This window comes from Canis lupus, chromosome 33 (assembly GCF_011100685.1).
Source record: "Canis lupus familiaris isolate Mischka breed German Shepherd chromosome 33, alternate assembly UU_Cfam_GSD_1.0, whole genome shotgun sequence".
In the NCBI taxonomy this organism is placed as follows: domain Eukaryota; kingdom Metazoa; phylum Chordata; class Mammalia; order Carnivora; family Canidae; genus Canis; species Canis lupus.
Window position 1 is genome coordinate 29,784,067 of NC_049254.1, and position 27,634 is coordinate 29,811,700.

Sequence of the window (27,634 nt, forward strand, 5' to 3'; positions counted from 1 at the left end):
TCACTGGAAGATGATGAGGTGTCCCCAGGGGAGGCTGATGGTGTGGGTATTTCTGTCACTGCGGAAGGTGTGTGGCTGATAGTAGAAGACGATGAAGTGCTTGGTGTGCCAGACATGGCCGTGTCCTGGGTTGTACCATCTGTAGGAGTGTCTCCTCTTCGGGAGGATGAGGGAGAGGATGTGATCATCGCTGAGACACTGCTGGCTCCAGACTCTGTGCTGGTCTCCATGGTCTGGGTCGAGTGACCCTGAGATGACGCTGTTGTCTCTGGAGTAGAAGTCAGGGAAGAGTGTGCTATTGAGTGTCCCCCTGGTCCACTTGTCATTGAGTCTGTTGAGCTGACTGGAGTAACACTTCCTGTTTCAGGTGGTGACGTGTGTCCCGTGGTCCCTGCTGGGGTGTCTGATGCAATCAGTGTCGTCGGGACCTGTGATGTCATTGGTGATGTGTTGCTTCCACTGGAAGATCTTGAAGTGTCCCCAGGGGAGGCTGATGGTGTGGGTATTTCTGTCACTGCGGAAGGTGTGTGGCTGACACTGGAAAGGGATGAAGTACTTGGTGTGTCAGACAAGGCCATGTCCTGGGTCGAGTCATCTGTAGGTGTGTGTTCACTTCGGGAGGATGAGGGAGTGGATGTGATCATCGCTGAGACACTGCTGGTTGCAGACTCTGTGCTGGTCTCTATGGTCTGGGTCATGTGACCCTGAGATGACGATGTTGTCTCTGGAGTAGAAGTCAGGGAAGAGTGTGCTGGTGAGTGTCCCCCTGGTCCACCTGTCATTGAGTCTGTTGAGCTGACTGGTGTAACACTTCCCGTTTCAGGTGGTGACGTGTGTCCCGTGGTTCCTGCTGGGGTGTCTGTTGCAATCGATGTCGTCGGGACCTGTGATGTCGTTGCTGATGTGTTGCTTCCACTGGAAGATCTTGAAGTGTCACCAGGGGAGGCTGATGGTGTGGCCATTTCTGATAGTGTGGGAACTGTGTGGCTGACACTGGAAGGGGACAAAGTACTTGGTGTGTCAGACAAGGCCGTGTCCTGGGTCGAGTCATCTGTAGTTGTGTGTTGACTTTGGGAGGATGAAGGAGTGGATGTGATCGCAGCGGAGACACTTCTGGCTGCAGACTCTGTGCTGGTCTCCATGGTCTGGGTCATGTGACCCTGAGATGACGATGTTGTCTCCAGAGTAGAAGTCAGGGAAGAGTGTGCTGTTGAGTGTCCCCCTGGTCCACTTGTCATTAGGCCTGTTGAGCTGATGTGGGTAACACTTCCCATTACCGGTAGTGACGTGTACCTTGTGGTCCCTGCTGGGGTGTCTGTTGCAATTGATGTTGTGGGGACCTGTGATGTCGTTGGTGATGTGTTGCTTCCACTGGGAAACGAAGAGGTGTCACCAGGGGAGACTGATGGCGTGGCCATTTTTGACACTGTGGAAGGTGTGTGGCTGACACTGGAAGGGGACGAAGTGTTTGGTGTGTGAGACATGGTCGTGTCCTGGGTTGTGCCATCTGTAGGAGTGTCTCCTCTTTGGGAGGATGAGGGAGAGGATGTGATCATCGCTGGGACACTGCTGGTTGCAGACTCTGTGCTGGTCTCCATGGTCTGGGTCGTGTGACCCTGAGATGACACTGTTGTCTCCGGAGTAGAAGTCAGGGTGGAATGTGCTGTTGAGTGTCCCTCTGGTCCACTTGTCATTGAGCCTGTTGAGCTGACTGGAGTAACACTTCCCGTGACACCTGGTGGCATGGACCCTGTGTTGACAGCAGTGCCGTTTCCTACTATTGACTCTGTGGGGACGTGTGATGTTGTTGCTGATGTGTTGCTTTTGCTGGAAGATGATGAGGTGTCCCCAGGTGAGGCTGATGGTGTGGGTATTTCTGTCACTGCGGAAGGTGTGTGGCTGACACTGGAAGGGGACGAAGTGCTTGGTGTGCCAGACATGGCCGTGTCCTCGGTCGTTGCACCTGAAGTCATGTGGTCACTTGGGGTGGATGAGGGAGTGGACGTTTTTGCTGCTGAGTGACTGCTCTTTGCAGAGTTCGTACTAACCGTGTTAGTAGTGTTTATTGTTGTAGAAGAACCTGCTTTCCCTGGAATAGAAATGAAGAGTGAGTCTCGAATATCTGAGTGACACACATTTCATTGAGTCTTTTGATGTAATTGGAGTAAAATATTCCATTTCATGGTGTGGTGTGTGTTTTGTGTTTTCTGCGTTGTCATTTTGCCTTCGCCACCCACTTTCTCATGTTGTCAGATTGGTGTGTTGGCATTTGAATAGGATTGTCCCTAAAAATATACTTGGTAGAGTCTGTTCACCTATGAGGGTTAGTGGATTGTCACCTTAAATGTAAGATAGAAGGGCTTATGGGACGTGAGATTCTATGCCCGTGAAATTGTAGAGTGTATAACTGCTTTTGCATATGTCCGTCTGTATATCACGTTGCTCCAGAATAAATGGCAATAAGTTTTAATTATTTAACCACGGCTATGATTTCTACTCACATAGATAACAACGAATCTTAAATGATACAGTAGTGAATGTTCGTGGTAGAATTTTGTCTCCATTAGCAATTATTTAAGAAGGATATTAATGAATAGTGATGGAGTTCACCTCCTACTTTCCCAGTACAAATTTAGAAGCCATCACCCATGTGCTTCAGATTCAGATCATTTTTTTAAAGGTTTCATTTATTTACTCATGAGAGACAGAGAGAGAGAGAGAGGCCGAGACCCAGGCAGAGGGAGAAGCAGGCTCCATGCAGGGAGCCCGATGTGGGACTCGATCCCGGGTCTCCAGGATCAGGCCCTGGGCTGAAGGCGGCGCTAAACCGCTGAGCCACCCGGGCTGCCCAGATCATTGTTTTATTTAAAATACACACACAGTTCATGTACTCAACAAATTTCAAATTGTCACACATCCTATACACATATTTCTCAAACACTACGAAGGAGACGGGAAGCCTTCTCTTCTTTTTACAGCCTCCTTTTCTTTCTCTTAATCCAGCCTTTATCCCTCTGGTGTCCTTCTCAATCTGTCTCTTAATCTCATCAAAACTTTTTCCAGTTTTCTCCCCTACTGATAATCTTGTGATCTTCTTTTTCTCCTTCATTCCTCCCCATCCCCCCCTCTGAAACATGCAAGATATTTACTGACTTATCAGAAGCTTCTCTGGAGAGCCAGGATGGGTAAATACGTTTGAATTTGTATGTTTGAATCCCTGACATCCCTAAATACATATACTGTCGACAGCAAACGTATCAACCACTTTAACTGTCTTGTTTATTAAGTATTAAGCATTTGGAAGTACACTCAGGAATACTAGAGAATTTAGGAGGACTCAAGTTTGAAGTGACTCCTTCTCTGGAATAATGTGGGTTTCTGTCATGGGGGTGGGTATCCTGTCTCCTATTTAATAGTGACGTTTATTTCATTTCACTCTCCCTGAGGACCTTCCTCATGAGTGGTCCCTCTACCTACAATCCAGAACTTTCCCTTCCTACTTTAATTTTTCTTTTTAAATAGGAGTGAATTCATTCTGTTTGCTTTCCAAATTATGTGGGTTCTTGAACACAGGTCATCCCCCTTTCTACAAACCTCAGCAAGCTGTTTCTAAAGGCACCGCCACCCCACAATTGCCATCTGGGCCATGACCTGGGGCCTAAGCTACTTTTAGATCAACAAAACTGTTTTTATGTTCTTTTTTTTTTTTTTTAAAGAATCTGAAAGGGAAAAAGTCAATGTAATTATAATGAATATGTAATAATTAATCCATCCTTGGCCACATTTGTCTTTAGTCCAATATGGTTATAAAATAGTTTTTACATTTTTTAGAAAGTGAGGGGTCCAGGATGGCACAAATGTCTAGGGCCCATGAAAATCTTTGTGTGGGATCCCTGGGTGGTGCAGCGGTTTGGTGCCTGCCTTTGGCCCAGGGCGCGATCCTGGAGACCCGGGATCGAATCCCACGTCGGGCTCCCGGTGCATGGAGCCTGCTTCTCCCTCTGCCTGTGTCTCTGCTTCTCTCTCTGTGTGTGTGTGTGTGTGACTATCATAAATAAATAAATAAATAATATTTTTTTAAAAATTAAAGAAAATCTTTGGCCATTTATTCAGATGTCTCAATAAAAGTGTGGACTCATTGGTAAAGAGATAGGCATCATTGGAGTTCATTGATGACAATCTAATTTCATTTAATATTTTGCATTAGTTCAGTAACTTGAATTGTTTTTTTCTTCAAAAATATCTTTAGCTAAAAAAAAAAAAACTTTAGCTCCCCCCAAAAACATTTCCCCCATTCAGTTATTGAGATTCAACAATGAATCTAGTTTTAAAAATTTGAAGTATTTAGTTCTTTTGAAAACCCTTTCCCATTTACCAAGAGATGTTGTTCTCCTAAATATTATGAAAATCAAGACTAAGATACTGCTCCTTCTTTGAAAAGAGTTCTTTTCTCCAAGGTGACAATAGCCAATTTCAAAATACTTACCTGGAAGAAGGAGATTTTTCACGATTAGCCAAATTCAAAATCCTCAAAGCATTGATAAGATTAATGTTTAGAAGAAAGGGCTTCTCTATGTGGTTGAGGGCTCTAACATATATAGTCAGGACCCCAACAGTACATTTGTCAACTACATATGTTAATTTTTAAAAATCCTGTAGTGTGAATGTCCTTCTCAAATGAAAAAGACATTATCAATTTTTTCAAGAAGTTTAGAATAAAATTAAATTTTCGTATTTTTTATTTCTTTTGAAGTGGCCAGTCTTTCTTGCAAATATTTCTACCCTTAAGGCAGTCCTGAGAGGTTCAAAAAGGTGAAGACCAGTTCTATCCCGATGGAGAATAAATAGTGCCTATGTAGAAGGAAGACATTCAGTCCCTTAGCACAGTGTGCATCTCTGAATAGCGAGGCAGCACTGAGGCTAAATGAGGCCTAGGTTGAGTCTAGACAATAAAACATGCTTCATGTCGGGAGATTTAGACATGCCTGCAGGTAAACTTAGAGGAAAATTCTGCAACAAGACTAAAGGGTGGAGGTGCAGGATTCCTACAGAGTAAGGCACCTGATCAGGACTGCTGCAAATTGTTACAAAAGAAAAGATTTCAGAAATATAACAACACAGCAGGGGATCCCTGGGTGGCGCAGCGGTTTGGCGCCTGCCTTTGGCCCAGGGCGCGATCCTGGAGACCCGGGATCGAATCCCACGTTGGACTCCCGGTGCATGGAGCCTGCTTCTCCCTCTGCCTGTGTCTCTGCCTCTCTCTCTCTCACTGTGTGCCTATCATAAATAAATTTAAAAAATTAAAAAAATTAAATAAAATAGTATTAAATGAAAAAGGGAAAGAAAAAAAATAACACCAATAAAATTATTAAAAAACAAAACAAAAACAACACAGCAGTTTTCCTTATGAAGAGGAGGACAAGGTTAGACTAGAATGGTTACCAGACTGTTTTAAACCCCTCAGTGGGAGACAATGTTAGCTCTTGCAGAACTAGAACATTTTAAAAATAATAATAATTAAATGTCTACTTCCCCCCCTCATCTTAAACATTTGTTCTAGCAGAAACCTAAGGAGTAAGTGTACATATTCTATCTCTCATCATGTCATACAATGTTAATTTAATTGATCATGTCTATTTTTTCCCCAATTTATCTGGTAGGCAGGATATTTAAGTATCAAATTGTTCGGTTTAAAATATTTGTACTCCCACTAGTCACTAGTCACAGACAAAGCCTCAGTCAACCAGTAGACCCGATCATCCCCCTGAATTTTACCTTTAGGGACTTTGAGTCTTTTAAATCAAAGAAGAAACCCCAAAACATTGAGTCTTTTTGTGTGTGTGTGTTTTTGTTTTTTGTTTTTTTTTTTTTAGGAACTTACTCTTTTTGGTTTTCATTAGCTCCCTAGCTGTATTCAAACATTTTTTTTTTAACCTCAGTGTTCATGACTAGTTAGAGATGAGACGCTGGTGAATGTCATCAAAAAGACGTGACACGCTCCCTTCCCCTACTGACGGGTGAACTGGACCTGGCGGCTCACAGGCTCCTCACCCCTTCCCTTGACCTTAGAATGTGGGTTTTGCTTGCCTTTCCCGCTCCTGGAGGCTGCTCCAAGGACAGCCTTCAGAGGGCGATGTAGTGTTGAAAACACCTGCAGGATATATGTGACTGAGCCCAATTAGGGCCTCTTTATAAGCTTTTAAGATCTGGCAGGCAGGTGGAGGGATCTATTCCTCTTGTTGCTGCCCAAGACAAGCCTGCATGTAAGTTCCCTTTACTATTATTAAAACTGCCACCTACCAACCCGGAGTGGCCTCCCTCTTTCTTGGGTCTCCTTCTGCCCTCTGAGTACAGGGGCCAGTTTCAGATTATACTTGGGAAGCTCCCAGGAGGGTCACAAACCAACAGATAAAGTTCACAGAAAGACAAACTCCCAGAGAAGAAAGTTTGAGTGCAGTTCCTGGAGTTGACTATAATTCCACCACTTTCTCTTCTTAAGAAAGCAATTTAGGGTCTCTTGGGTGTCTCAGTTGGTTGAGGGTCTGCCTTCGGCTGAGGTTGTGGTCCTGGGGTCCTGGGATAGAGCCTCGCATTGGGCTCCCTGCTCAGTGGGGAGTCTGCTTCTCCCTCTCCCTCTGCCTCTACCCTTCCCCCTACTCATGCTCTCACTCTCTGTCATATAAATAAATAAAATTTTTTCAAAAATTAGAAAAAGAAAGCAATTTAGACTTTCAGGTTAGTGAGAGTGATTATGAGTCAACTCTAATTTTTTAAAATATAAGTGACTCATTTGCAAGCTCCTGTACTTTGTTAATAGTAATTAATGACAGGTGACACACTTCTAAGCTGGTGTGAACAAATGCACAGGTTGAGCTCCAGAGCTGAGTTTGGGGGTCCTTGGGTCCCTACTTAACACCCAAATAAGTCTACTTTAACCTTAAAAGGAGACTTCCTTTATTCAAAATAAGTAGATTTGCTTATAGGACTTCCAATTCTATGCTTAAACCCTCTTCAATAAAGTTCCAAAATTTGGTTTCTCCAGATAACGTTTAGGTTAGAAACATTCCCTACACAATTATCATTAACCTTATTTCATTTTCCTGAGAACATAAATAAAAGCATTCTCTATTATCAGACTTTGAGATACCAGCCAGAAGCTATAGACATGCCAAACTTACTAAATTTATTATAGATTCTTTTTTTTTTTTTTTAAGATTTTATTTATTTATTTATTCATGAAAGACTGAGAGACAGAGAGAGAGAGAGAGCCAGAGGGAGAAGCAGGCTCCATGCACCGGGAGCCTGACGTGGGATTCGATCCCGGGTCTCCAGGATCGCGCCCTGGGCCGAAGGCAGGCACCAAACCGCTGCGCCACCCAGGGATCCCAATTTATTATAGATTCTTGGCAATTAATATATTTTCAGAACTTGCATCACCTCTGTTAAAATCAGTATTAGCAAAAAAAAAATAAATAAATAAATAAAAATAAAATAAAATCAGTATTAGCAGCAAAAGTTTCATGATAGCATAGTCCACTTTTTAAGTAAATATTTTTGTTTGTTTATAAGTGATACAACTCCATTTCTAGCAATATGGCAGAAAAGATAAGCCTTTAATCACAAAACCTGCAAATGCCAGATAATGTGTGCAGAGTTGAGACCAAAAGAAAGGAAGGGAAACAATCAGGGGCGAGGGAGCTGAAACCTGAGCTGGTAAGTCAGGACTCTTGCGGGATCTGCAGACCTTTGAGATCTAGAGTGTTGAGTGTTAAGGGCTCCATGGAAAAGGAGACACATTCTTAGATTAGGACACTGTAAATTGAATATCTTCTGCATCAATCTGTCACCCTTAGAGAAAAGGTGAACCAAAAAATCAGAAAGAAGAAAGGAAAAGAAAGCTTAATGAAGGATATAATTAAGAAAAGGACATAATTAAGCAGAAAGAATTTAAAATAGAATCAAAGCCAAAAGTTGATTTTTTGAAGATATGCTAGACAAACTTTTGGCAAGGTGAATTAAGGCAGAGAAAGAAAGAAAGAAAGAAAGAAAGAAAGAAAGAAAGAAAGAAAGAAAGAAAGAAAGAAAGAAAGAAAGAAAGAAAGAAAGAAAGAAAGAAAGAAAGAAAACAGAAAGGAAGAATATTAGGAATGAACATAACTTTGCAACTAAAAAAAAAAGAAAGAAAAAGAACAAACTAAACTCAAAGCCAGCAGAAGGAAGGAAATGATGAGCAGAGATACATGAAATAGAGAAGAGACAATCAATACAGAAAATCAATAAAACCAAAATCTGGTTCTTTGAGAAGACCAGCAAAATTGATAAGACTGTAGCCAAGTGGACTAAGAAAAAAAGAGAGCAGACTCAAATTACTAACCTGAGAAATGGAAGTGGGGAATTCTACAGAAATAAAAGGATTATAAGCGAGCACTGTGAACAGCTATATGCCAACAAACTGGATAACCTCCATGAAATGGTCAATGTGTTTCCTAGAAACATACAACCTGTCAAGACTAAATCATAAAGAAATAGAAAATCTGAATAGATCTATGACTTGTAAGGAAGTTGAATCAGTGATCAAAAATCTCCCAACAGGGGCACCTAGGTGGCTCAGTGGTTGGGCGTCTGCCTTTGGCTCAGGTCGTGATCGCGGGGTACTGGGACCTGAGTCCCGCCTCGGGTTCTCTGAGGGGAGCCTGCTTCTCCCTCTGCCTATGTCTCTACCTCTCTCACTCTCTCTATTTATGAGAACATGAATAAATAAATAAAACCTTAAAAAAATTCTTCCGACAGAGAAAAGTCCTGGACTTGATTGGCTTCTGGGGATTTCTACCAAACATTTAAAGAAAAACTAACACCATCCTTTTCAAATTTTTCCAATAAATTAAAGAAGAAGGAACACTCCCTAACTCATTCTTTTAGGCCAGCATTACCTTGATACCAAACCCAGATAAAGATACTACAAGAAAAAAAAAACCCACTATATCCCTTATGACCAATATTTCTTATGAATATTGTTGCAAAAGTCCTCAACAAAATAGAAGCAAACTGCATTCAGCAGCGTATTAAAGGATTATACACCCTGACTAAATGACATTTATTCCTGGAATGCAAGGAGGATTCAACATACACACCTTGATCAATGCAACATATCACATCATTAGAATGAAGGTGGAAAACAACAGTCATCTCAATTGATGTAGAAAATGCATTTGACAAAATACAACACTCTCTCATGATAAAAACACTTACTAAACCAGAAGCAGAAGGAAACCACCTCAATATAATACAAACCATATATTAAAATCCTACAGTGAACATCATATTCAATGGTGAAAGGGTGAAAGCTGTTTCTCTAAGATCAGGAATAAAGTAGGGATTCTTGCTTTCACCACTTCTATTCAACATAGTACTGTAAGTTCTAGCTAGATCAGTTATGAAAAAAATAAGAAAAAAAATAAGAAAAGAAAAAGAAAAGAAAAAAAGAAAAAAGAGATAAAAGGCATCTGAATTAGAAAGAAAGAAGTAAAATTATCTCTGTTTACAGATGATATGATCTTATATATACAAATCCTAAAGGTTCCACACAAAAAAATTGTAAAACTAGTTAAGTGAATTCAGCAAAGTAGTTGATACAAGGTCAACACACAAAAAGTCAGTTGTGTTTCTATACACAAATAATGAACAATCCGAAAAGGAAAGTAAGAAAACAATTCTGTTTATAATAGCATCAAAAAGAAAAACTTAGAAATTAACTAAGGAGGTGAAAGACTTGTATAATAAAAATTACAAAATATTGCTGAAAGAAATTAAAGAAGACATAAATACATAAAAACAGCTCCCAAGTTTAATAGACTTAATATTGTTAACGTGTCAGTACTATCTAATGTGACTTACAGATTCAATGCGGCCATCCCTGTCAAAATCCCAATGATATTTTTTTGCAGAAATAGAAAAATTCATCCTAAAATTTGTATGGCATCTCAAAGAACCCTGAACAGCCAAAGCAATGATGAAAAAGAACAAAGCCAGAGGGCTCATATTTCTGATTTCAAAACTTACTACAAAGCTACGATAACCAAAACATTATGGTACTGGCATAAAGACAGACTTACAGCCCAGTGGAATAGAACAGAGGCCCAGAAATAAACTGTTGCACATATTGTCAAACGATTTTTAAAAAATATTTTATTTATTATTCATGAGAGACACACTGAGAGAGAGGCAGAGACACAGGCAGAGGGAGCAGCAGGCTCCATGCAGGGAGCCCGATGCGGGACTTGATCCCAGGACCCCAGGATCACACCCTGAGCCAAAAGCAGACGCTCAACCGCTGAGCCACCCAGGCGCCCCTTGTCAAAGGATTTTTGACAAGAGAACCAAAACTATTCAATGAGAAAAGGACAGTTTGTTTTTAAATAAACAGTGCTGGGAAAACTAGATATCCACTAGCAAAAGAATGAAGTCAGGCCTTTGAAGAGGTATTTGTATACCTATGTTCACAGCAGCATTATTTATAACAGCTAGAACGTGAAAGAAACCCATGTGTTCAAAGAATGGATCAGCAAAGTGTAAGTACGTACAATGGAATATGATTCTGCTTGAAGAAGGAACAGAATCCCGACATATGCTGCAGCATGAATGAATATTGAAGACATTATGCTCAGTGAAATAAGCCAATCACAAAAAGACAAATATTGTACAAACTCCACTCATATGAATCATTTAGAATAGTCAAAACCATAGAGATAGAAAACACAGTGGTGGTTGCCAGAGGCTGGGAGGAAAATAAGGAGTTACTGTTTGATGGGTATGAAGTTTCAGTTTTACAGATGAAAAAAAGTTCTGGAGATATGTGGTGGTAACAATAGCAAAACAGTATGAATATATTTCTTGTTTGTTTTTAAATGTGGTGTGATTTTTTTTTTTTAAGATTTCATTTATTTGACAGAACAAGAGAGCACAAGCAGGGGCAGCAGCAGAGGGAGAGGAAGAAGCAGGCTCCCCGCTGAGCAGGGAGCCCAATGGGGGGCTGGACCCCAGGACCCCAGGACCATGACCTGAGCCAAAGGCAAGATGCTTAACTGACTGAGCCACCCAGACTCTCCATCAAGAATATATTTGACATCACAGGATTATAAACTTAAAAATGGTTAAGGTGGTAAATATCATGTATGTGTATTTTACCATGATTAAAAAATAAGATGACTTGAGAAAAAATAGAAACCTGATATAAACTATTTTAAAATGAATAAGGAGTTAAAAAATAAACCCACAAACAGTAGGTCAAGATGATATTATAGGTAATTAGATAATTCCAAGTTTATACAAACTCTCCCAGAGCTTAGTAGAAGAGGGAATGCCCTACAACTAATTTTGTAAGGTTGTTATAACTTTAATGCCAAAACCAAAGACAGTATAAAAAAAAACTATAGATCAATAAATCTCAGCAATAATACAGATGGAAATGTCCAAAAAATACATTAGCAAGCCAAGTTCAACATTGGATTTATTTTTTTAAAAAATTCATCATGACCGAGCTGGGTTTAAGCCAGAAATGCAAAAATATAAGACTTCATTAATGTAAGTCATCATTTAAACAGAATCAAAGGGAATACATAATCATCACAACAGTTGCAGGAATAGCATATGACCAAATTCAATACTCATTCCTGGTAAAAATCCTAGCAAACTAAAAATAAATGTTGACTCTTAACCCGACAAAGGATGTCAATAAAAAACCATTAGTAAATGTCATACTTGAAAATAAAATATTGGAAACATTTTCTTTAAAATTTGGAAAGAGTCCATGATGTCCAGTGATAACTACTTCTACTTGACATTATGGTGGAGGTCTAGCCAGTGCAATAAGACAAAAAAATAAGAATAAACAGGGACATGAAGGTATACAGAAGTTCTTTTTGGCATGGAAAGGAAGGAACACCCTGTGATCATTTGCAGATGATATAGTTGTTTACATATAAAGCCCCCCTCAAATTTCAAATTATTAGGAAAGTTCTACATATATGATCAAAAATGTAAAAATAGCTGTATTCCCATACATCAGCAAAAGAAAATATTTTTAAATGACAGTGTTTATGATACTGTCAAATATAAAATACCTAAGATTAAATCTAATAAAATATGTGCTTAATCTTGGTGGACAAAGTTATACCACTTCATTGCAATATATTAAAGAAGATCTACTCATTATTTTAAAATTGCAAAATAGGGATCCCTGGGTGGCGCAGCGGTTTGGCGCCTGCCTTCGTCCCAGGGCATGATCCTGGAGACCCAGGATCGAATCCCACATCAGGCTCCCAGTGCATGGAGCCTGCTTCTCCCTCTGCCTATGTCTCTGCCTCTCTCTCTCTCTCTCTGTGACTATCATAAAAAAAAAATAAAAATAAAATAAAATTGCAAAATAGAGATAATTGAAAGATCCACACCCCATAATATCCCTACCCAGACAACCACATTATTTTATTTTTATTTATTTAAATTCAATTAACTAACATATACTGTATTATTAGTTTCAGAGGTAGAGGTCAGTAATTCACCTGTTGCATACAACACCCAATGCTCACTACATCAAGTGTCCTTCAAGCCCACCACCCAATTACCCCATTCCTCCACCCACCACCCCTCCAGCTACCCTCACTTTGTTTCCTATAGTTAAGAGTCTCTTATGGTTTGCCTCCCTCTCTGATTTTGTCTCATTTTATTGTTCTCTCCCTTCCCCTATGATCCTCGCTTATACAATGGAATATTACTCAGCCATCAAAAAAATCAACACCTTACCATTTGCAACGAAGCGGTTGGAACTACAGGGTATTATGCTAAATGAAATAAGTCAATCAGAGAAAGACAATTATCACGATTTCACTCATATGTGGAATTTAAGAAACAGACAACCACATTATTATGTGTCCTTCCAGCAGTACAAATCTTTTATGCCTCAGGTGCTAGTTTTTTTCTCTCCTCCCTTTTGGAGGTGTGGCAGTGTTGGCTGGGGGCAGGGGCTGGTGGAGCAGGGAGGAACTGGTCAGCTAAGCCCACCAGCAAGATCTTAGGTATTGTATGAAAAGTTCCCTTGCTGAGCTCTGGAGGCCCCTTTTCCCAACAAAGTCATTCCCTCCGCCAAGAACTTTCATTGTCACTAATTCCTTGCAAATGGTGTGGCACTGGGGCAGGCCTCTCTCTGGAGCACTAACTTCAGTGTGCTTACTTAGCTCTAACCACCCCTCCGGAGATAATGAGAGCTCAAGGATCATGTTCACTCTGCTGGGTCTTTGCTTGTAAGTTTTTCCCTGACCTTCCTTAATGCTTGTTCCATGTGTTGCTAGTAGGCCGGTGTGATAGAGTGTGTGTGTGTGTGTGTGTGTGTGTGTCCATGCCCCTGTGGAACATTGGACATTGCCTTTATACATTAAATAATGTAAACGCCTAGACTGTTTCCAATGTGTCATTATTATAAATAAAGCTTTGATGACTGTCTCTCCGTATAATATTTTGTGGGGTTTTTTTTTTTTTTTTTCAATATTTCAGCTCATTTCCTTCACATAAATTTCTTAAGTGGACTTACTGGTTAATGCTGTTATAAAAACTTTCATGTCATTAATTCCTCCCGCCAAACTTCTTGGCGGAGAAGTCAGGCTAACCATTAGCAGTATATGAGAGAATACCTACTTCCCAATACTCTCTCCCTTCGGAAAACATTTGTACTTGGTAGTACCCATTTTAAATCTTGTCAAACAGGGCTGTATCCTCCTTTTGAATCTTTGTTTAAAAGACTTGCCAGTCCTGGGCTGAGTTGATGAGACCCTCCTGCTCCAGTGAATAGGCAAGCAAGTGAGCCCCTCCAGGCTGATAACTCAGTTTTATGCTGTAGGGAGGTAGGCACAGTCTTAAATCCCTAATCTGTTGGACTTGCTGTTAGGAGGAAGAGATTCGCATTAGTTATATCAAAACTGCAGTAAGGTGTTTGTCTTTCACCACCATTTAAACAGTAAGTCTTAAGCCACTCCTTCAATGGATTAGTCAGCAATTTAGGAAAACAGTTCGCTAAACTCGGGTGGGTTTTTCCTCTACAAGAAATCCTGGTAGGGCAGAGAGCCATAGAGGAGCTCTTTTTGGTAAGAAAGTGGTTCTCAAAAGATAGGGTGCGCCCAAATCCCTGCGGGAAACTTGTAGAAGTGTATTTTGGGGCCCACCACCAGAGTCTGATTCCCTACATGGGGCGGGGTCCAGGAATCTGTGCTTAACACATGTGCTGGGTGGTTTTGATACCCATGATCTATGGACCACATTTTAAGGAACACTGCCCTTAAAATAAAATGATAGTATCTGCTCTTAAGATCTTTTTTGTAAGCTAAAACCACCTTATCGAGGTTGTAAGGCACTGAAATTTGGAGTCTTGATCAAGCTTGGTTCTCAGGATTTTCCCAGCCTTATTCTTAGTGCTCAAGGTTTGCTGGAATGAACAGATCTTGTCGTTTACGAGAGCACTCCCAGCTCCTCAGCTCCTAGCAGATTGTTAGACAACCAAGGCCTGTCGTTCTTGCCCTGGCCAAATCCATGACATATTTGCAGAGCTGAGAGCTATGGATTTGACTGCGAAGAGCTGATATTTGAGAGAAATGGGTTTTTCCTCTCCTCTCCTCTCCCTCCTTTCTCTACGACAATTCATCTTCTACATCACTGAAAAGACCATCTAACTTGATCTACATCCCAGAACCCTCTCCACCAGGAAACATCTCGGCCTTCACCAGGTCCCTCATCCTGCCCCAGACAATGGTCCGAATCTCTACCAAAAGGCTACACACACACACACAGACACACACAGACACACTCAGGGCCTTGTCTGCTCCCTTTCTCCCTTCTCAGTTGGCTTAGCCCATCACTTCTCTCTGAGAGTCTCCTTCTCTTCTGCTGACAAACACATCTAGATTTCTCTTGACCTAAAGTAAGTCCTTCATCCATCTTATGTCCCCCTTATCCCCTATCATTTATTTCACGCATGAGCATCCTGAAAGACAGGTCTACACTCTCCATCTCTTTTTTATCATCTATCTACTCCTTACATTCTGCCCTCCACCCCAACCCCACTCACCTCACCAAAAACAGTTTTAGTTTTTTCCTAAAAAGTTACTAAAAACCAAAAACAAAAAACAAAAAACAACTCCTTCTTCATCACCAAAAGCAATTTTCTTCAGTCCCTGTTAGTCTCTGTGAAATCTGGCATGATCCAACCATCTGGTCAACAAGTATTTATTGAGCGTCCACATCAATGTTCACCTCAGCCATTGTCCCCTTAATATCTGCATTACATTGTCTTCCTTGAAGCTGAACAATTCTGCTCATCCAGCACTCTCCCCATTCCTTCTGCTCCCTGGGCGATTTCTCTTTTCTTCTCAGCTTCCAGATGAAGTCGGTCTTCTGGGTGTCCTCTCCAGCCTTTCCTTTCTTTCTACACTTTCTTTCTGGCTAGACTACATTTACTTTCACACCTTACAAATCTATAATTCTACCCTGGCTTCGCACCCGTTTTTCCAGACTCACCTTTCCAGTGATTTCCTGGCTGGCCTGTCAAATGCAACACGCCAAACTTTTCCTCAAACTGTTTCTTCTATCTTCCTTAAGTTAATTGTAACATCAGTCCCTCAGGTACTCAGGACAGAAACCCCCTGAGTCATCTCTGATTCCATCCTCTTCCTTGTCCCCAGCATCGGTTTGGCACCAACGATTATCTCTCTGAATTATTGCTCCCATTGTGGTCTCTTGTTCACTTTGCTGTGTTAACCTTATTACTCTGACCGATGCAGCAGCCTCTAACTGCTCCTCTTGATTGCTCCACTCCCTGCCTTCACCCGCTGCTGGCTTGATCTTCAGCTATGGGAACCACAAAGGAGAGTCTCTCATCACTTCCTTAGCAGGGATCTTTGAGAGAATGCCTGTATTACCCTCCCTGGAAGGCAGGCGCTTGGATCCTGAGGGCATGGGTCTAATTGTCTTATCAGGGTCATGAAGACGAGTGACTGGAATCGTTCCTATCATCCTCTCACAACTGTGATAAGAAAATCAGGATCCTGAAGCATGTGTCCTTAGGGGGAGGCTTTTTGGTTCTGGCTGATTCTCATCTGTGGCTGAGAAGCATGTTCAATAGTCTTGTCCTTAGGTCTATCTGTACTGTAGAGTGCTTCCTGGAGGGAATGCCCATTACCAAGACGTTTCTGTTGGAGACATTGTCTCCTCTTTGAGTTCTTGAGTGTCAACTGACTTGTGGCTAACTTGTCCATACAGTTGGGAATAGGGATTTCTTTTGTACTTGTCTCACTAGGTACATTTTGACTCTATAAATAATAAAAATGTTGATGCCAAATATTTGTATTGTGCTTTATCGCTCCTTTTAGTTAATAGGACCCCATTTCACAAGAGAGGAAACTGAGACTTGGAGAGGCTGAGTGACTTGCATGCCTTGTAAGTGGCAAGGCAGAGGCTCAAAGGTAAGAGTCAAGGCTGGGAAACTGTGAGCTATTGTTGAGCAGCAGGACTGTCACCGAGGGCACGGCCTCTCCACAGTTTGGGCTCTTCTAACCCTTCTTCAGGAGAGCTGAAGTAAGGGATGGAGAAAAGATGACTGCCCTGCCCTGAGTCCTTAGTCTCCCACAAGCAGAGTGGTCTGAGCCCTGGGGGAATTCAGCACATTTTCAGGGGCAAGTGATGTGACACCAGGTTATTTCTGCCAATTTTCCTAGTATCTCCTTTTCTGTGATGATGTCAGTGAGTTACAATGGTTGTTGACCCCTTGGGGTGATAAAACTACTGTCAGAAGACCCAAGTGTGATATAGCCTAAGATGGATAGTTCAAAAGAAGCTCCCTCAGAGAGGAGGAGCCTGCATCAGGAGCCAGTGAGAGCACCAGGGCCGGTATGAGGTAGGGCATTCCTCACTTGGAGTCCTGGAACCCTCCACGGGTTTCTTGGCTACCACTGCAGGGAGAGAGCTCTCAGCAAAGCAGCTATTAAACTGCGTCTGGTGGGAGGTACCTAGCCCTCGTCTGAGTCCTCTCAGGACTGCAGGGAAGGCAGAGGTTGATGGTGTTGATAGAAACTGTTTCTGTGGCCCTCTGGTTACTCCACAGGTATGAGGAGGTGGTGGGCGTGTTGTTGACTCAGCTGAAGGAGTGGTGGCCGCAGTGGTGATGCTGATGGAAGATAACATTCCCACACCACGGTAAATCACTCCTTAAAGAGAAACAAAGCCTATGTCTTACATGTGTGCATTGTGGGCAGAAGTTTATTCTTAGTGCCTGCTCTGTTTGTCTTAAGTTATTCCTGGAACTGGAGGTGAGGAACCCATGAGCCATATCACCCACAAAGTTTCACTTTTCTGCTGTTATTTCCTGATTGGTGGGACTCTGCCAGGCTGTGCCTGGGGCCGTGTAGAGCTAAGGAAGCACTCAACTGTGAGGATAGCCTTGAAGAGAAAATTGACTCATGAATGGGCAGCAGGTGCCCTGAAAGCTAATAAAGAGATCAGCAGAGAGAGGCAGGACCCCCCGCCTGGCCTCCCTGTTTGGGAGCCAAGAGCCATCTGTACCTCTGTCAGCCGCAGCATAGGCACAGCTCTTACCCTCATGGTGGTAACCGGGCTTTGGGTACTCCCTCAGCCCCTCTCCCGGAAGAAGAATTAGGTCATGGAAACTGTTGTTCACACACAGCTGGGTCTGTGCTTCTCAGAATTGAAGACTGGCGTTCCCTCAGAAATTCTTGGTGACCAAAGAGTGAAATTTCTGAGCAGTTCCTGGGCTGTGGGGGATTTCAGTGGTTAGTGTTTAGGAGCTGGAGAGTTCCCAGAGCTGCCCCGCAGGGACCTTGTGTTGGTATGAGATGATAGACATACTATGGCTGTTGGAGCCATGGCTGAAGGGTCTATGACAGGTGACAATGGAGGCGGTAGCTATGGTTTGTGTTTCTACTTTTATTTTAGAGGAAACAGGAACTGTGACCAGTATTGGGTCTGTTGAGTAATTTCCTCCATTGTTCCTAGAATTCGAGATGAGGAAAGATGCTAACTCAGGTTGTCCTTAGGATTACTGATCTTACGATATCTTCAGCACCTAGAATGGTGGCTGGCTTACAGAGATCGCTTCATAGATATCTGTTGAATAAATGAACTCATGTGTCCCCATCCCCTGGTCTTTGGTTCTTTCAGCTGAGGTTTGGAGAGAGTGTGAGGCGGTACCTCACACTCACACTGTCGTAGTCACAGTGGTCCCAGGGCCAAGAGGAGGTTAACGCGATGGCTGCACCCTGGGAGGTTGAACACAACTGTAGCAGAAGATGGCCAAATTCCTGAGGGCAACCCTAGACTAGGAGGGGTGCCTGCCTCGGAGGGGAGCCAGGGAGAGATGAGCTCTAAACCCAAGCCTAGAGAAGAGGAAGGGGTGGGGAAGAGAAAGCCAGAGCTGTGCTTGTGAACATCTGGTTGAAGCTGGATTTTGACACTGCTTGGCTAGGTTCTGGAGCTTCTGGGATTTTCACCAGGGTAATCTTGGTGCTGCTACACGGATGCTGGCAGAAGTTAGGTCAAATGACCTGTGATGGCGTCCAAGGTGAAGTGACACCTAGTTGATAGGTATTGTTTGTAATGTGACTTCGATGGGTATAGTCAGAAGGAAAAGATAAAGTTCTTGTCTTGGAGCCAACTGTGAAGGGCAGATTCTAAATTTTTCCCCCACAGTGTCATTGACCTAAACGTTTGAGATCAGCTCAAAGGAGGTGGCTCCTACTAATGAGGGAAAGGAGGGAGATGCCCGAGGAAGCTATAATGATGTCAGTTATAGTCATTGTCAGCAACTTCAATACCTCAGTTCCCTCAGCTCACAGGTCGGCTGGTCTTTGACTCGGGGAGAACGCAATGAAGCAAGAAGCAAGATTGTAGTAATTACTATGATTTAGCGTTTGCTTGGTTGCGTTAGCTGGGGCTCCTCAAAGACATGAGGAGGGTGATCCCCCCAACTGGGTCCTTTCTGGGTCCGACATGGACAATTAACAGCAGAATCTGATCAGGCCAGGGAGTGGCTAAAAGTGTGGGTTCTAGAGTCAAGCTGACCAACATTCACTGTGCGACTTGGGCAAGTTACTTGACCTCTCGGAGGCTTGAAATCCCTGTCTGTAAAAGTGGGATGATGGTAGATAACAGGCCAATGTGTGTGATGCATGTGAAATGCTCCGCTCAGTACGTAAGCTCAATAATGGCACCTTGTGCTGCCCCTTATCTTGGTCATTACGAAGTTCTGAGCTCGTGGTGAAGGCAGCAGTCTCTGTGGCTTACTGCTGTTTCCTCTTGTCTGTTCCCTTCCAGATCGGCTCTGCCATGGCGCCTTCTGCCTGGACTCTTGCAGCCTGCGGTTAACCAGTCACCCATTTCACCCTTGTCCACTTCCAACCCATTTTCCTCTACTCTATTCAGAGTAATCACTCCAAAATTCAAATCTGACTATGTCTCTCCTCTACCTGAAACCCCTCGCTGTCTGCCCCTTCTAGTTCCTTAAAACCCACAATCCGCTCCATGGCTCACAGGCCCTGCGTGCTCTAGCCCGTGCCTACCTCTCTCAGATCCTTCCAAGTCAAGCCTTCTCCCGCCCCTGTGCATCTTCCCCTGCCTGGCTGGTGCTTCTTCACTCCCCTGCCCCCATCTGGCTTACAACTCAGCCTTCTCCTCTCAGCTCAAAGAAAAGCACTTGGTCAGAGGCCCTCCTGGACTTCATGATCTAAATGAGGTCTCCCTATTTTACTCTTATCAGATTACTTGTTCAATGCGATACCACATTTGTAGTTGGGAATTTGTCTGTAATTATTTTATGTCTTTCTGCGTATTAGATCTTAGCTCCAGGAGGCTGGGCCCTGTCTGTTCCGTCCCTCACTGTGTACACACAGTGCTGCTCTAGAACAATGTTGGGCGCTCCTTAAATAGTTTAAGTAACAGATGTGTGAACAGACAAGTGAATGAAGGAACGGACGAATGGATGGATGAATGAATATCTCAACAGGGTTGTAAGCGCTTCTATTCCTCCTCATTGATGGACTGTGCTGGTTTGTAAACGGTTTTGTTATGTGGTGCAAACCCAGTAAATGAGGAGTCAGGAAATTTGGATTCTAGTCCCAGTTGCCCTACTTACTGGCCGTGTGACCTTTAAAAAGCTTTGGAGGCAGGAACGACACATGACTTATTCATCTTTGTGTCTAGAACGTTTGGCATGAGTAGAAGTTCAACAAGTGGATGAACAACTGCAAAATCTTTCCTACCCTGAGGTCCCCAAAGCCCATTGCCAACAGGACTTTTGGGACTCAAACTGCTATTTTAGTCGGGAGCATATAGAGAGAGAGGATATCTATGCAGACCTTAAAAGCACACACTGGAACGTAAGCCAGGGCCCTCTGTTTGAGCAGGGCCACGATTGTAGAGGCCTCATGCACATGCACAGACCCCCAGTTCCCGGGGCCTCTTCAGAGTCTCAAGGAAGATGCCAAGCATCTGGACCCCTACAAAGTGCCAGCAAATGGAGTTTGTTTCAAGTCATCTCCTCAGCGCAGGGCTGGGGAATAGGCACAGTGTCTGCTTGCCCTGAATTCCACCTACTAGAAGGAAAGACAAACAGTCGAGGAGAAAGTTTGCAAGTAGGAGGAGAGACACCGGGATCCCTGGGTGGCGCAGCGGTTTGGCGCCTGCCTTTGGCCCAGGGCGCGATCCTGGAGACCCAGGATCGAATCCCACGTCGGGCTCCCGGTGCATGGAGCCTGCTTCTCCCTCTGCCTGTGTCTCTGCCTCTCTCTCTCTCTGTGACTATCATAAGTAAATAAATAAAAAAAAAAAAAAAAAAAAAAGGAGGAGAGACACCTCTAACGTCTTCAGTCTTGGCCTTCAAAGAAGTGGCCCCAAGAGCCACATTCTGGGCAGACCTGAAGCATTGAGGGGTGTCACAAAACCAGGGAAGAGACTGCACAACCACTTGCTGGAGCACATAAAAAGCCAACTGCCTCTTGGCCTCCTGGTAATGAAGACAATCACTGGCACGTCAGACGCTGCCGGGACAGCCTCGGCCCCCAGGGCCACGGCCAGGAATCGAGGCTGGGGAGGGGATTTCTGGGCAAGGCCCCCCGAGAAGCAGTGCCCTCAGCTCCAGCGGGCGCTCCAGGTGATGGCAGAGCCGGCCTTCGGGGACGCTCACGCAATGAGCCCCGTCCTACTAAGTCACGCCAGCCTTTGCAAACCCACAGGAAAGACCGGGGTGGCCTTTCAGAGGCTCAAGAATGCTTGGATGAATGGAAATGCCTGAGCCAACAGATGTGCCTTCCCCTCCTGGCTTCGCCCTCCTCACCCTCGAAGTCCCCAGCCCTAAGCGGGAGCAGTCCCTTCTCTCAAACAAGATTTTTACGGCTCTTCCACTTTACAGCAGACACTACCTCGTTGTATCCTCACCACAATGCTTCCCACTTAACTCATTTTGCCAATAAAGTCACCAACCTAAAGGGACTCTTCTCATGTCCCCTGGGCTGCCTAAGTGGCAACATTCACTCAAAGTTTTCTGATTTGAAGTTCCTGCTCTTTGCTGTACATTTTGCTGAACCACTGACCTAAATTTGATCTATCTTCTTACTAGGACCTCTTGTTCAGGGGTTCTCTCCTTTTGGGTGTCTCCAAGCACAGCGAGAGTTTCCTGGGGTGGGAGTGGGGGAGCAGATGGCCTGTGCCCTTGGTGGCATCTGGGTAGGCCTCTCCCAGACTGCCAGACAGCCTAGAGGTTCTCTGAAAGAGGGAGAGCAGGACACCCTGCCCTCTGGGGCCCTCTGGGGTCCTCCGTGACGGCGGTCATCTCTGGCCTGCACTTGAGGCAGCCCCGTAAGCTCCCAGTAATGGCCCAGGGCAGGGCAGTGGCCCCTCGATTACTGGGACACTGATAGTATTGGAGACTGGATTTGAGTTTGACCCAGTTTCCTCGCGCAGGGTGTGGAATCAGGCTTCTTTCCAACACATTCTCAGCGGGAGCCGCTAGTCTCCACTGGGCTTCCATCAGCTCCCTGCCCAGCCCACGTCTGTCCACCCTCCTTCTGCCTTTGACTTTTGACAGCCAGGGATTTTCCTCCAGGAAGTCCTTACTACTGCAGCTTCTTCATGGAAACCACAGGGCTCCCCCGCCGGCCAGACACACGGCTGGGCCTGGACCACGCACTGGCAGCAGGGCCGGAAACAGGCAGGTCGGGCCCTCGGCTGGGGGTGGGAATGGGCCTGACCTGTCTTCTCTTGCCCAGAAGCTCCCTGGGACCCGGGGGGCTAGGTAGTGTCCTGCGGAGACTGTTTCCTCCCTCCCATGTCCCCCAAATGCTCAGTCACGTGCTTGGGGCAGCACTTCCCCCCACGCCCCCGTCCTCCCAGGTCCGGCTCCGTCTTGTCCCCTCAACAGTGCACAGGCCCCAGCACCCAGGCCGTCCCTGTGCCTCTTCCAGGTCCTCAGCTTCATGGTCCTTTACTCCTTCTCTTGCGCGTGCCCTGTGGCCCCCGGGGCTGTTCCTGCCCACCCCAACCCCAGTTCCTGCTCTCTGAGCTTTTCTCCACAAACTCCCTGGCTCCTCTTGTTCAAGAGACTCCTGAGGCAAGGCTAAGTGCAGAGCTGGGGCTGAACACTTTTTCTGTTGACTTCACATCCCAAGATAGCAAAACTTTAAGAACTCGGGAATCCAGAGGTTATGCCACTCATCACCCTACTTTTTATATAGGGGAACCGGAGCCTGGAGAGAGAGGGGACCAGAGGGCCCGGACATAGCAACCAGATCAGTTAGTGGCACGGCCAAGTCTGGGCCCCAAGGCCCCTAAATCCAAGTTACCATCTCCCCATTGCCTAAGGCCAATGCCTAAGGTCACTTATCCTAAGTGGCTGGTCACCGCAGGCCCTGGAGCCTCCTTCTGGCCTTACTCTGAGCAGGCTGGCTAGGGACGAAGGGGGCCTGTGCGGTGGAGGGCTGGAGGGTCGGGGAGGCCGTAGCTGTTTCACTTGCTCTCAGCCAAGCCCTTATGCATTTCGAGGAAGGCAGGACACTCCTGCACCAGCACTGCGTCTCCTACCAGCTGGAAGAGCATATTCCTTCCGACCCTCTCCCGAGAAAGGAGCCCTTGGGTGAAGGCTTCCCCAGGCCCGTCGAGGAGGGGAACGAGCTGCCATTATTTCTTTGATTTGGGCTTCTGGCCCCTCATCCTCTCTGGGCCGCCAGAGCCTCACAGAAGACCCTGACACCCGGAAATACACCCCCCTCTGGCCTGGGGCGCGGGGGCGGAGAGGGGCTCGGCAGGTGGAGCTTCCCCAGCCGGCCTTGCTCCCAGCCCTCACCGGAGGGAAGCGGCCCGCGGGAGGCCAAGACCAACAGAGGCCTGTGCGCCCTGCCCCGAGGGCCGCAGCCGGGAGGAGGCTGCTCAGTCCCAGGTCAGGCGCCAGAAGCCAACCTCTGGGCGCCTCAGCGGGCCTCTGTCCCGGCCTGGTGGCGAGCCCGCTGCCTGTGTCCTTCTTGGCCTCTCCCTCCAGGCCTGCGGCCTCCTCCGCCTGTCCCCTTCCCCTCCTCTCTCTCTCTCTCTCTCTCTTTCCCCCCTCACGTTGATTCCTCTACTTCTCACCTGTCTTTTCCTCTGACTCTGCATCTTTTTTTTTTTTTAAGATTTTATTTATTTATTCATGAGAGACCCAGAGAGAGAGGCAGAGACCCAGGCCGAGGGAGGAGCAGGCTCCACGCAGGCAGCCCGACGCTGGACTCGATCCCGGGACCCCGGGGTCACGCCCTGAGCTGAAGGCAGACGCTCAACCGCTGAGCCCCCAGGCGCCCCTGACTCTACATCTTTTTGCCAGTTTTCCTTCATGTCCCCTCCTCAGCTTTTCTGTTTTGTCCGGCAGCCTCCCTCCTCCTCTCCCGCCCTCTCTCTGCAGTTGCCCCTGCGGCTCTTTCTCAGCATGAACCCTGTTTCCCCAAGACTGCCCGGCCCCTGAGCGCCGCCCTGCTCCTCGCTGTCCCTACACCCCCTTTGCTGGCTCTTCACCGGCCTCCCGCTCTCCCCCATCTCGTCCCTCGCCCCTCCTGCCCTCCCTCTCCCTCGCCCCCCTGCCCTCTCCCCCCGCCAGCCCAGCCCCCCGCAGGCAGCCACCCCCTGCCCCAGGCGCATCACTCACCCGGGACCACGGGCCAGAGGAGGCAGGAACACAAGCAGCTCAGGAACACCCAGGGGACCCTTCTGCCCCGGGCCCCCCTCATGGTCCAGCAAGGTTCCCTCGGGGCCCCCGGGCAAGCTCCGCAGCACACAGCAGGTGTGAGGAGCAGAGGAGAACTGGCGGCTCAGGCTGGGGACAGGTGTATTTCCCTGAGGGGCCAGAGTATCAGGGGAGGAGGACAAAAGAAGGCGGGGCCCCCTGCCAATCAGCCTTGCCCGTCTTTTCTTTCCTCAATCTCCAACCGCCGCCGTTTATTCCCCCACCAGGAAAAAGAGAAAACCCTGATCCACCTATTGATCTGCTCCCGGGCAACCTGAGCTGCTTAGGGGGACGGTCAGACACCAGGGCACACTGGCAGCCAGCGGGCCACCCTTCTGCCTGGAACCCGTGGGCCCTCCTGTCCCTCCCCAAGGGCTGCCCTGTCCTGCCAGGGCTTCGGGCTGCTACCAAGGGAGGCAGTGGGGTGGTTTCAGAAGAAAGGGAAGGGGAGAACGGAGAACACGGGGGCCGAGAGGGAGTGAGTTTGGGGCTGTATGATTTGGAGAAGGGTGAGCTTTGAGGAGACCCTAAGGAGTCTCACAGGGAGTGAGGGGACAATGCAGGCTGAGAGGTAGGCGTTGGAGATGCCCTGGATGCAGGGGCGCCCGGGTGGCTCAGTCCATCAAGCTCCTGTCTCTTGGCTTTGGTTCAGGTCATGATCTCAGGGTCATGATCTCGGTCTCCCCAGCTGAGTCCCACTTTGAGCCCTGTGCTCAGCACGGAGTCTGCCTGAGATTCTTTCCCCCTCTCTCTCCCTCCCTGTCTACCCCCACTACACTTGCTCACTCTCTCTTGCTCTCTTAAATAAATAAATGAATAATAAACAAATACATGAAAAATAAATAAATGAAAGAAAGAAAGAAAGACCCTGTATGTAACTTTTGGAAAGGCGTTGGGCTCAGAATATCTGCTTAGCACCAGACACACCATAGTGTCTCACCAAATGGTGGGTTTCTTCTTTCTAAAGGAGGGAACACAGAGCTGGGGTCCAGAGAGCCCAAGACAACCTGGGAAAGTGGCTTTAGGTATCTGGTATGGGTAGAGGGATTGAAGGTAGAGGCTGGGGAGATGTCCTAGTGACCCTACAAGAAACTATGGGATTCTCTTCTGGAAATCATAAGGCTCAGGTCACTCCATTTTTACGTTTTGGGACTTTCCCACAGCCAAGAGGGAACAGGAACCCCAGACAGGGTGTGCCAGGTATAGTTATGAGGGCGGGAAGTGGGTGTAGCTCCACAAAGGAAAACAGTGGAGATCTTCTCCCACCCCTTGCCACAGCATGAATCTCTCCCTCTGGTTCCTCAAGACTTGGTTCCCTGTGGGGGGTGGATCTATGGAGTGATTGATCCCAAAGCAGGGAGTTCAGGATCTCAAACACAGGCCCAGCCCAGGACAGGAATTAGCATTTCCACATTCCCAGGTGGAACGAGCCGTATCCAAAGAGGAGTAAACGGCCAATGCCATGATGCTCTCAGAGGACCACGAAGGCCCCACCACCCTGTTGGCTTCTTACTTGCTGAAGCTTAAAATCCAATTACATCCAAGGCATGAAGGCCAGACCTTCCAGTTATAATGCGGATACTGCAGGAAAGTAGCACGGTGTCTCTATCAATCCTTTTACCTCCGCATGGATGAGCCGATTCCATTCTCTCCCGGGAGCAGGAAATTCATAAAGGCAAAGGGGGATTTCAGGCAGAGAGTATCTAGACAGAACAGGAGGAGGATATCACTGAAGAGAATTTACAGATACCAAGGCCCAACTTGGTCTTCCTAATCATTTGTCTGTGTCAGGTCTTGCTCACGTGTTTTCCCTACTAACTCGCTGTGTGTTTTGTTTGGTGACACTCTCTGGACTGCAGTGTCCATCTACAGAGTAGAAAAAAAGCATTACAGGTCAGACCAAAGTAAGAGTTGGACATATTGTTGACCTGACCCCGCAGATAACCTCCCACTATCCAATGCAAGGAAGACCAGAGGCACAAAATGTTCTTCGGAGGCCACTGCAGAGGCTGAGATTCCGCTGGGCATTAGGACACCTGGGCTTGAATCCCAGTTCTGCTCCCCAAACTAAGTCACAGCCTTTTTGAACCTTATTTTCCTCATCTATGAAACAGGGATAATACATCAAAGAAAAACCAGCTGGACAGTAGTGAAAGCAGTAAAAACAGATTTTATTCAGGACTCTTGCAGTAGGGGAAAGGACTTCAGGATAGAACCAGGCTCGACTCCGAATATAGCATGGACAAGTGAGTGGGGCGCAGAAGAGGGTCAGTGGATGGAACACTATGAAGAGAAAATATCGGGGGAAAGTGGGTTTCTAGCTAAACCAACCTAACTGGGCTCTTGCTGAAGACAGGCCACCAGGGTCATCAGATACCACCTGGGGAGTGGGGGGTGAGGAACCAGATCAGAGATCGAGGCGCTCAGATATTAAGGATGGAACACTCTTGCTGAGCTGAATTAGCAGGGTTCTTGCTAAAACTGAACTTTACAAGGAAGTGCATAGATGGGCCTAGAAGAAGGTTTAGGAGCTTAAGATCTAATCAAACAAAATATCTGTCAATTCAACACCCGCCTCGAAGGTTGTGAGCTCATACATCATCCCTAAAGTTAGAAACACATGACAGCAGCCAAGGGACAAGGAGCAGTCTGGAAAAGAATTTCCAGGCCCTTCTGTGTGCTGGGGTCTTTGCTGCATCCCCATAGGGTTTACAACCCCCATAGGGTTTTTTTTTATTTATTTATTTATTTATTTATTTATTTATTTATTTATTTATTATTTATTTATTTATTTTAAAGATTTTATTTATTTATTCAGGAGAGACACACACACACAGAGGCAGAGACAAAGGCAGAGGGAGAAGCAGGCTCCACGCAGGGAGTCCGATGTTGGACTCGATCCCGGGACTCCAAGGATCACGCCCTGGGCTGAAGGCAGGCGCCCAACTGCCGCTGGGCCACCCGGGCTGCCTCCCATAGGGCTTTAGACATCGGTGTGTGCACACCTCATTCATCTTTTCTCTGCCTGCCTCCACTTCCCCTCTCGGTTGCCCTTTCTGCCTGGCTCCTTCTCAACTGGCTCCTTTTCCAGAGCTGGGATGGCTCCTGTGTCTCTGCAACAAATGCCTCTGTCTTTGTCTGTTTGTCCTTCCTTCTCCCCTCCCAAGGCATCCGATGGGGACACAGAGGGGAGAGTAAGAGAGGAGGCCATGAGTGGATTCTCTCCGTCCTGTTTGGTGGAGACCTCCTAGGCCTGCAGACCATGGTGCTTACTCACAGCAGGAACCTGAAACCAACTTTACACTGATGCTTCATGGGGACATCTAGAAAGCTCCATCTGGA

The 27,634-nt window shown here is 46.0% G+C and overlaps 1 protein-coding gene across 1 annotated transcript; it reads right to left on the reverse strand.

The window, feature by feature from the left end:
- Window positions 1-24,467, reverse strand: LOC119877825 (mucin-4-like). The gene is made up of 3 exons (XM_038582492.1): window positions 24,215-24,467; window positions 345-2,089; window positions 1-156 (listed from the first exon to the last, which is right to left on the reverse strand). The coding sequence occupies exons 1-3, from the start codon at window positions 24,294-24,296 to the stop codon at window positions 1-3; spliced, it is 1,983 nt and encodes a 660-aa protein (XP_038438420.1). The 5' UTR covers window positions 24,297-24,467.
- Between the last annotated feature and the right edge of the window lie 3,167 nt (window positions 24,468-27,634).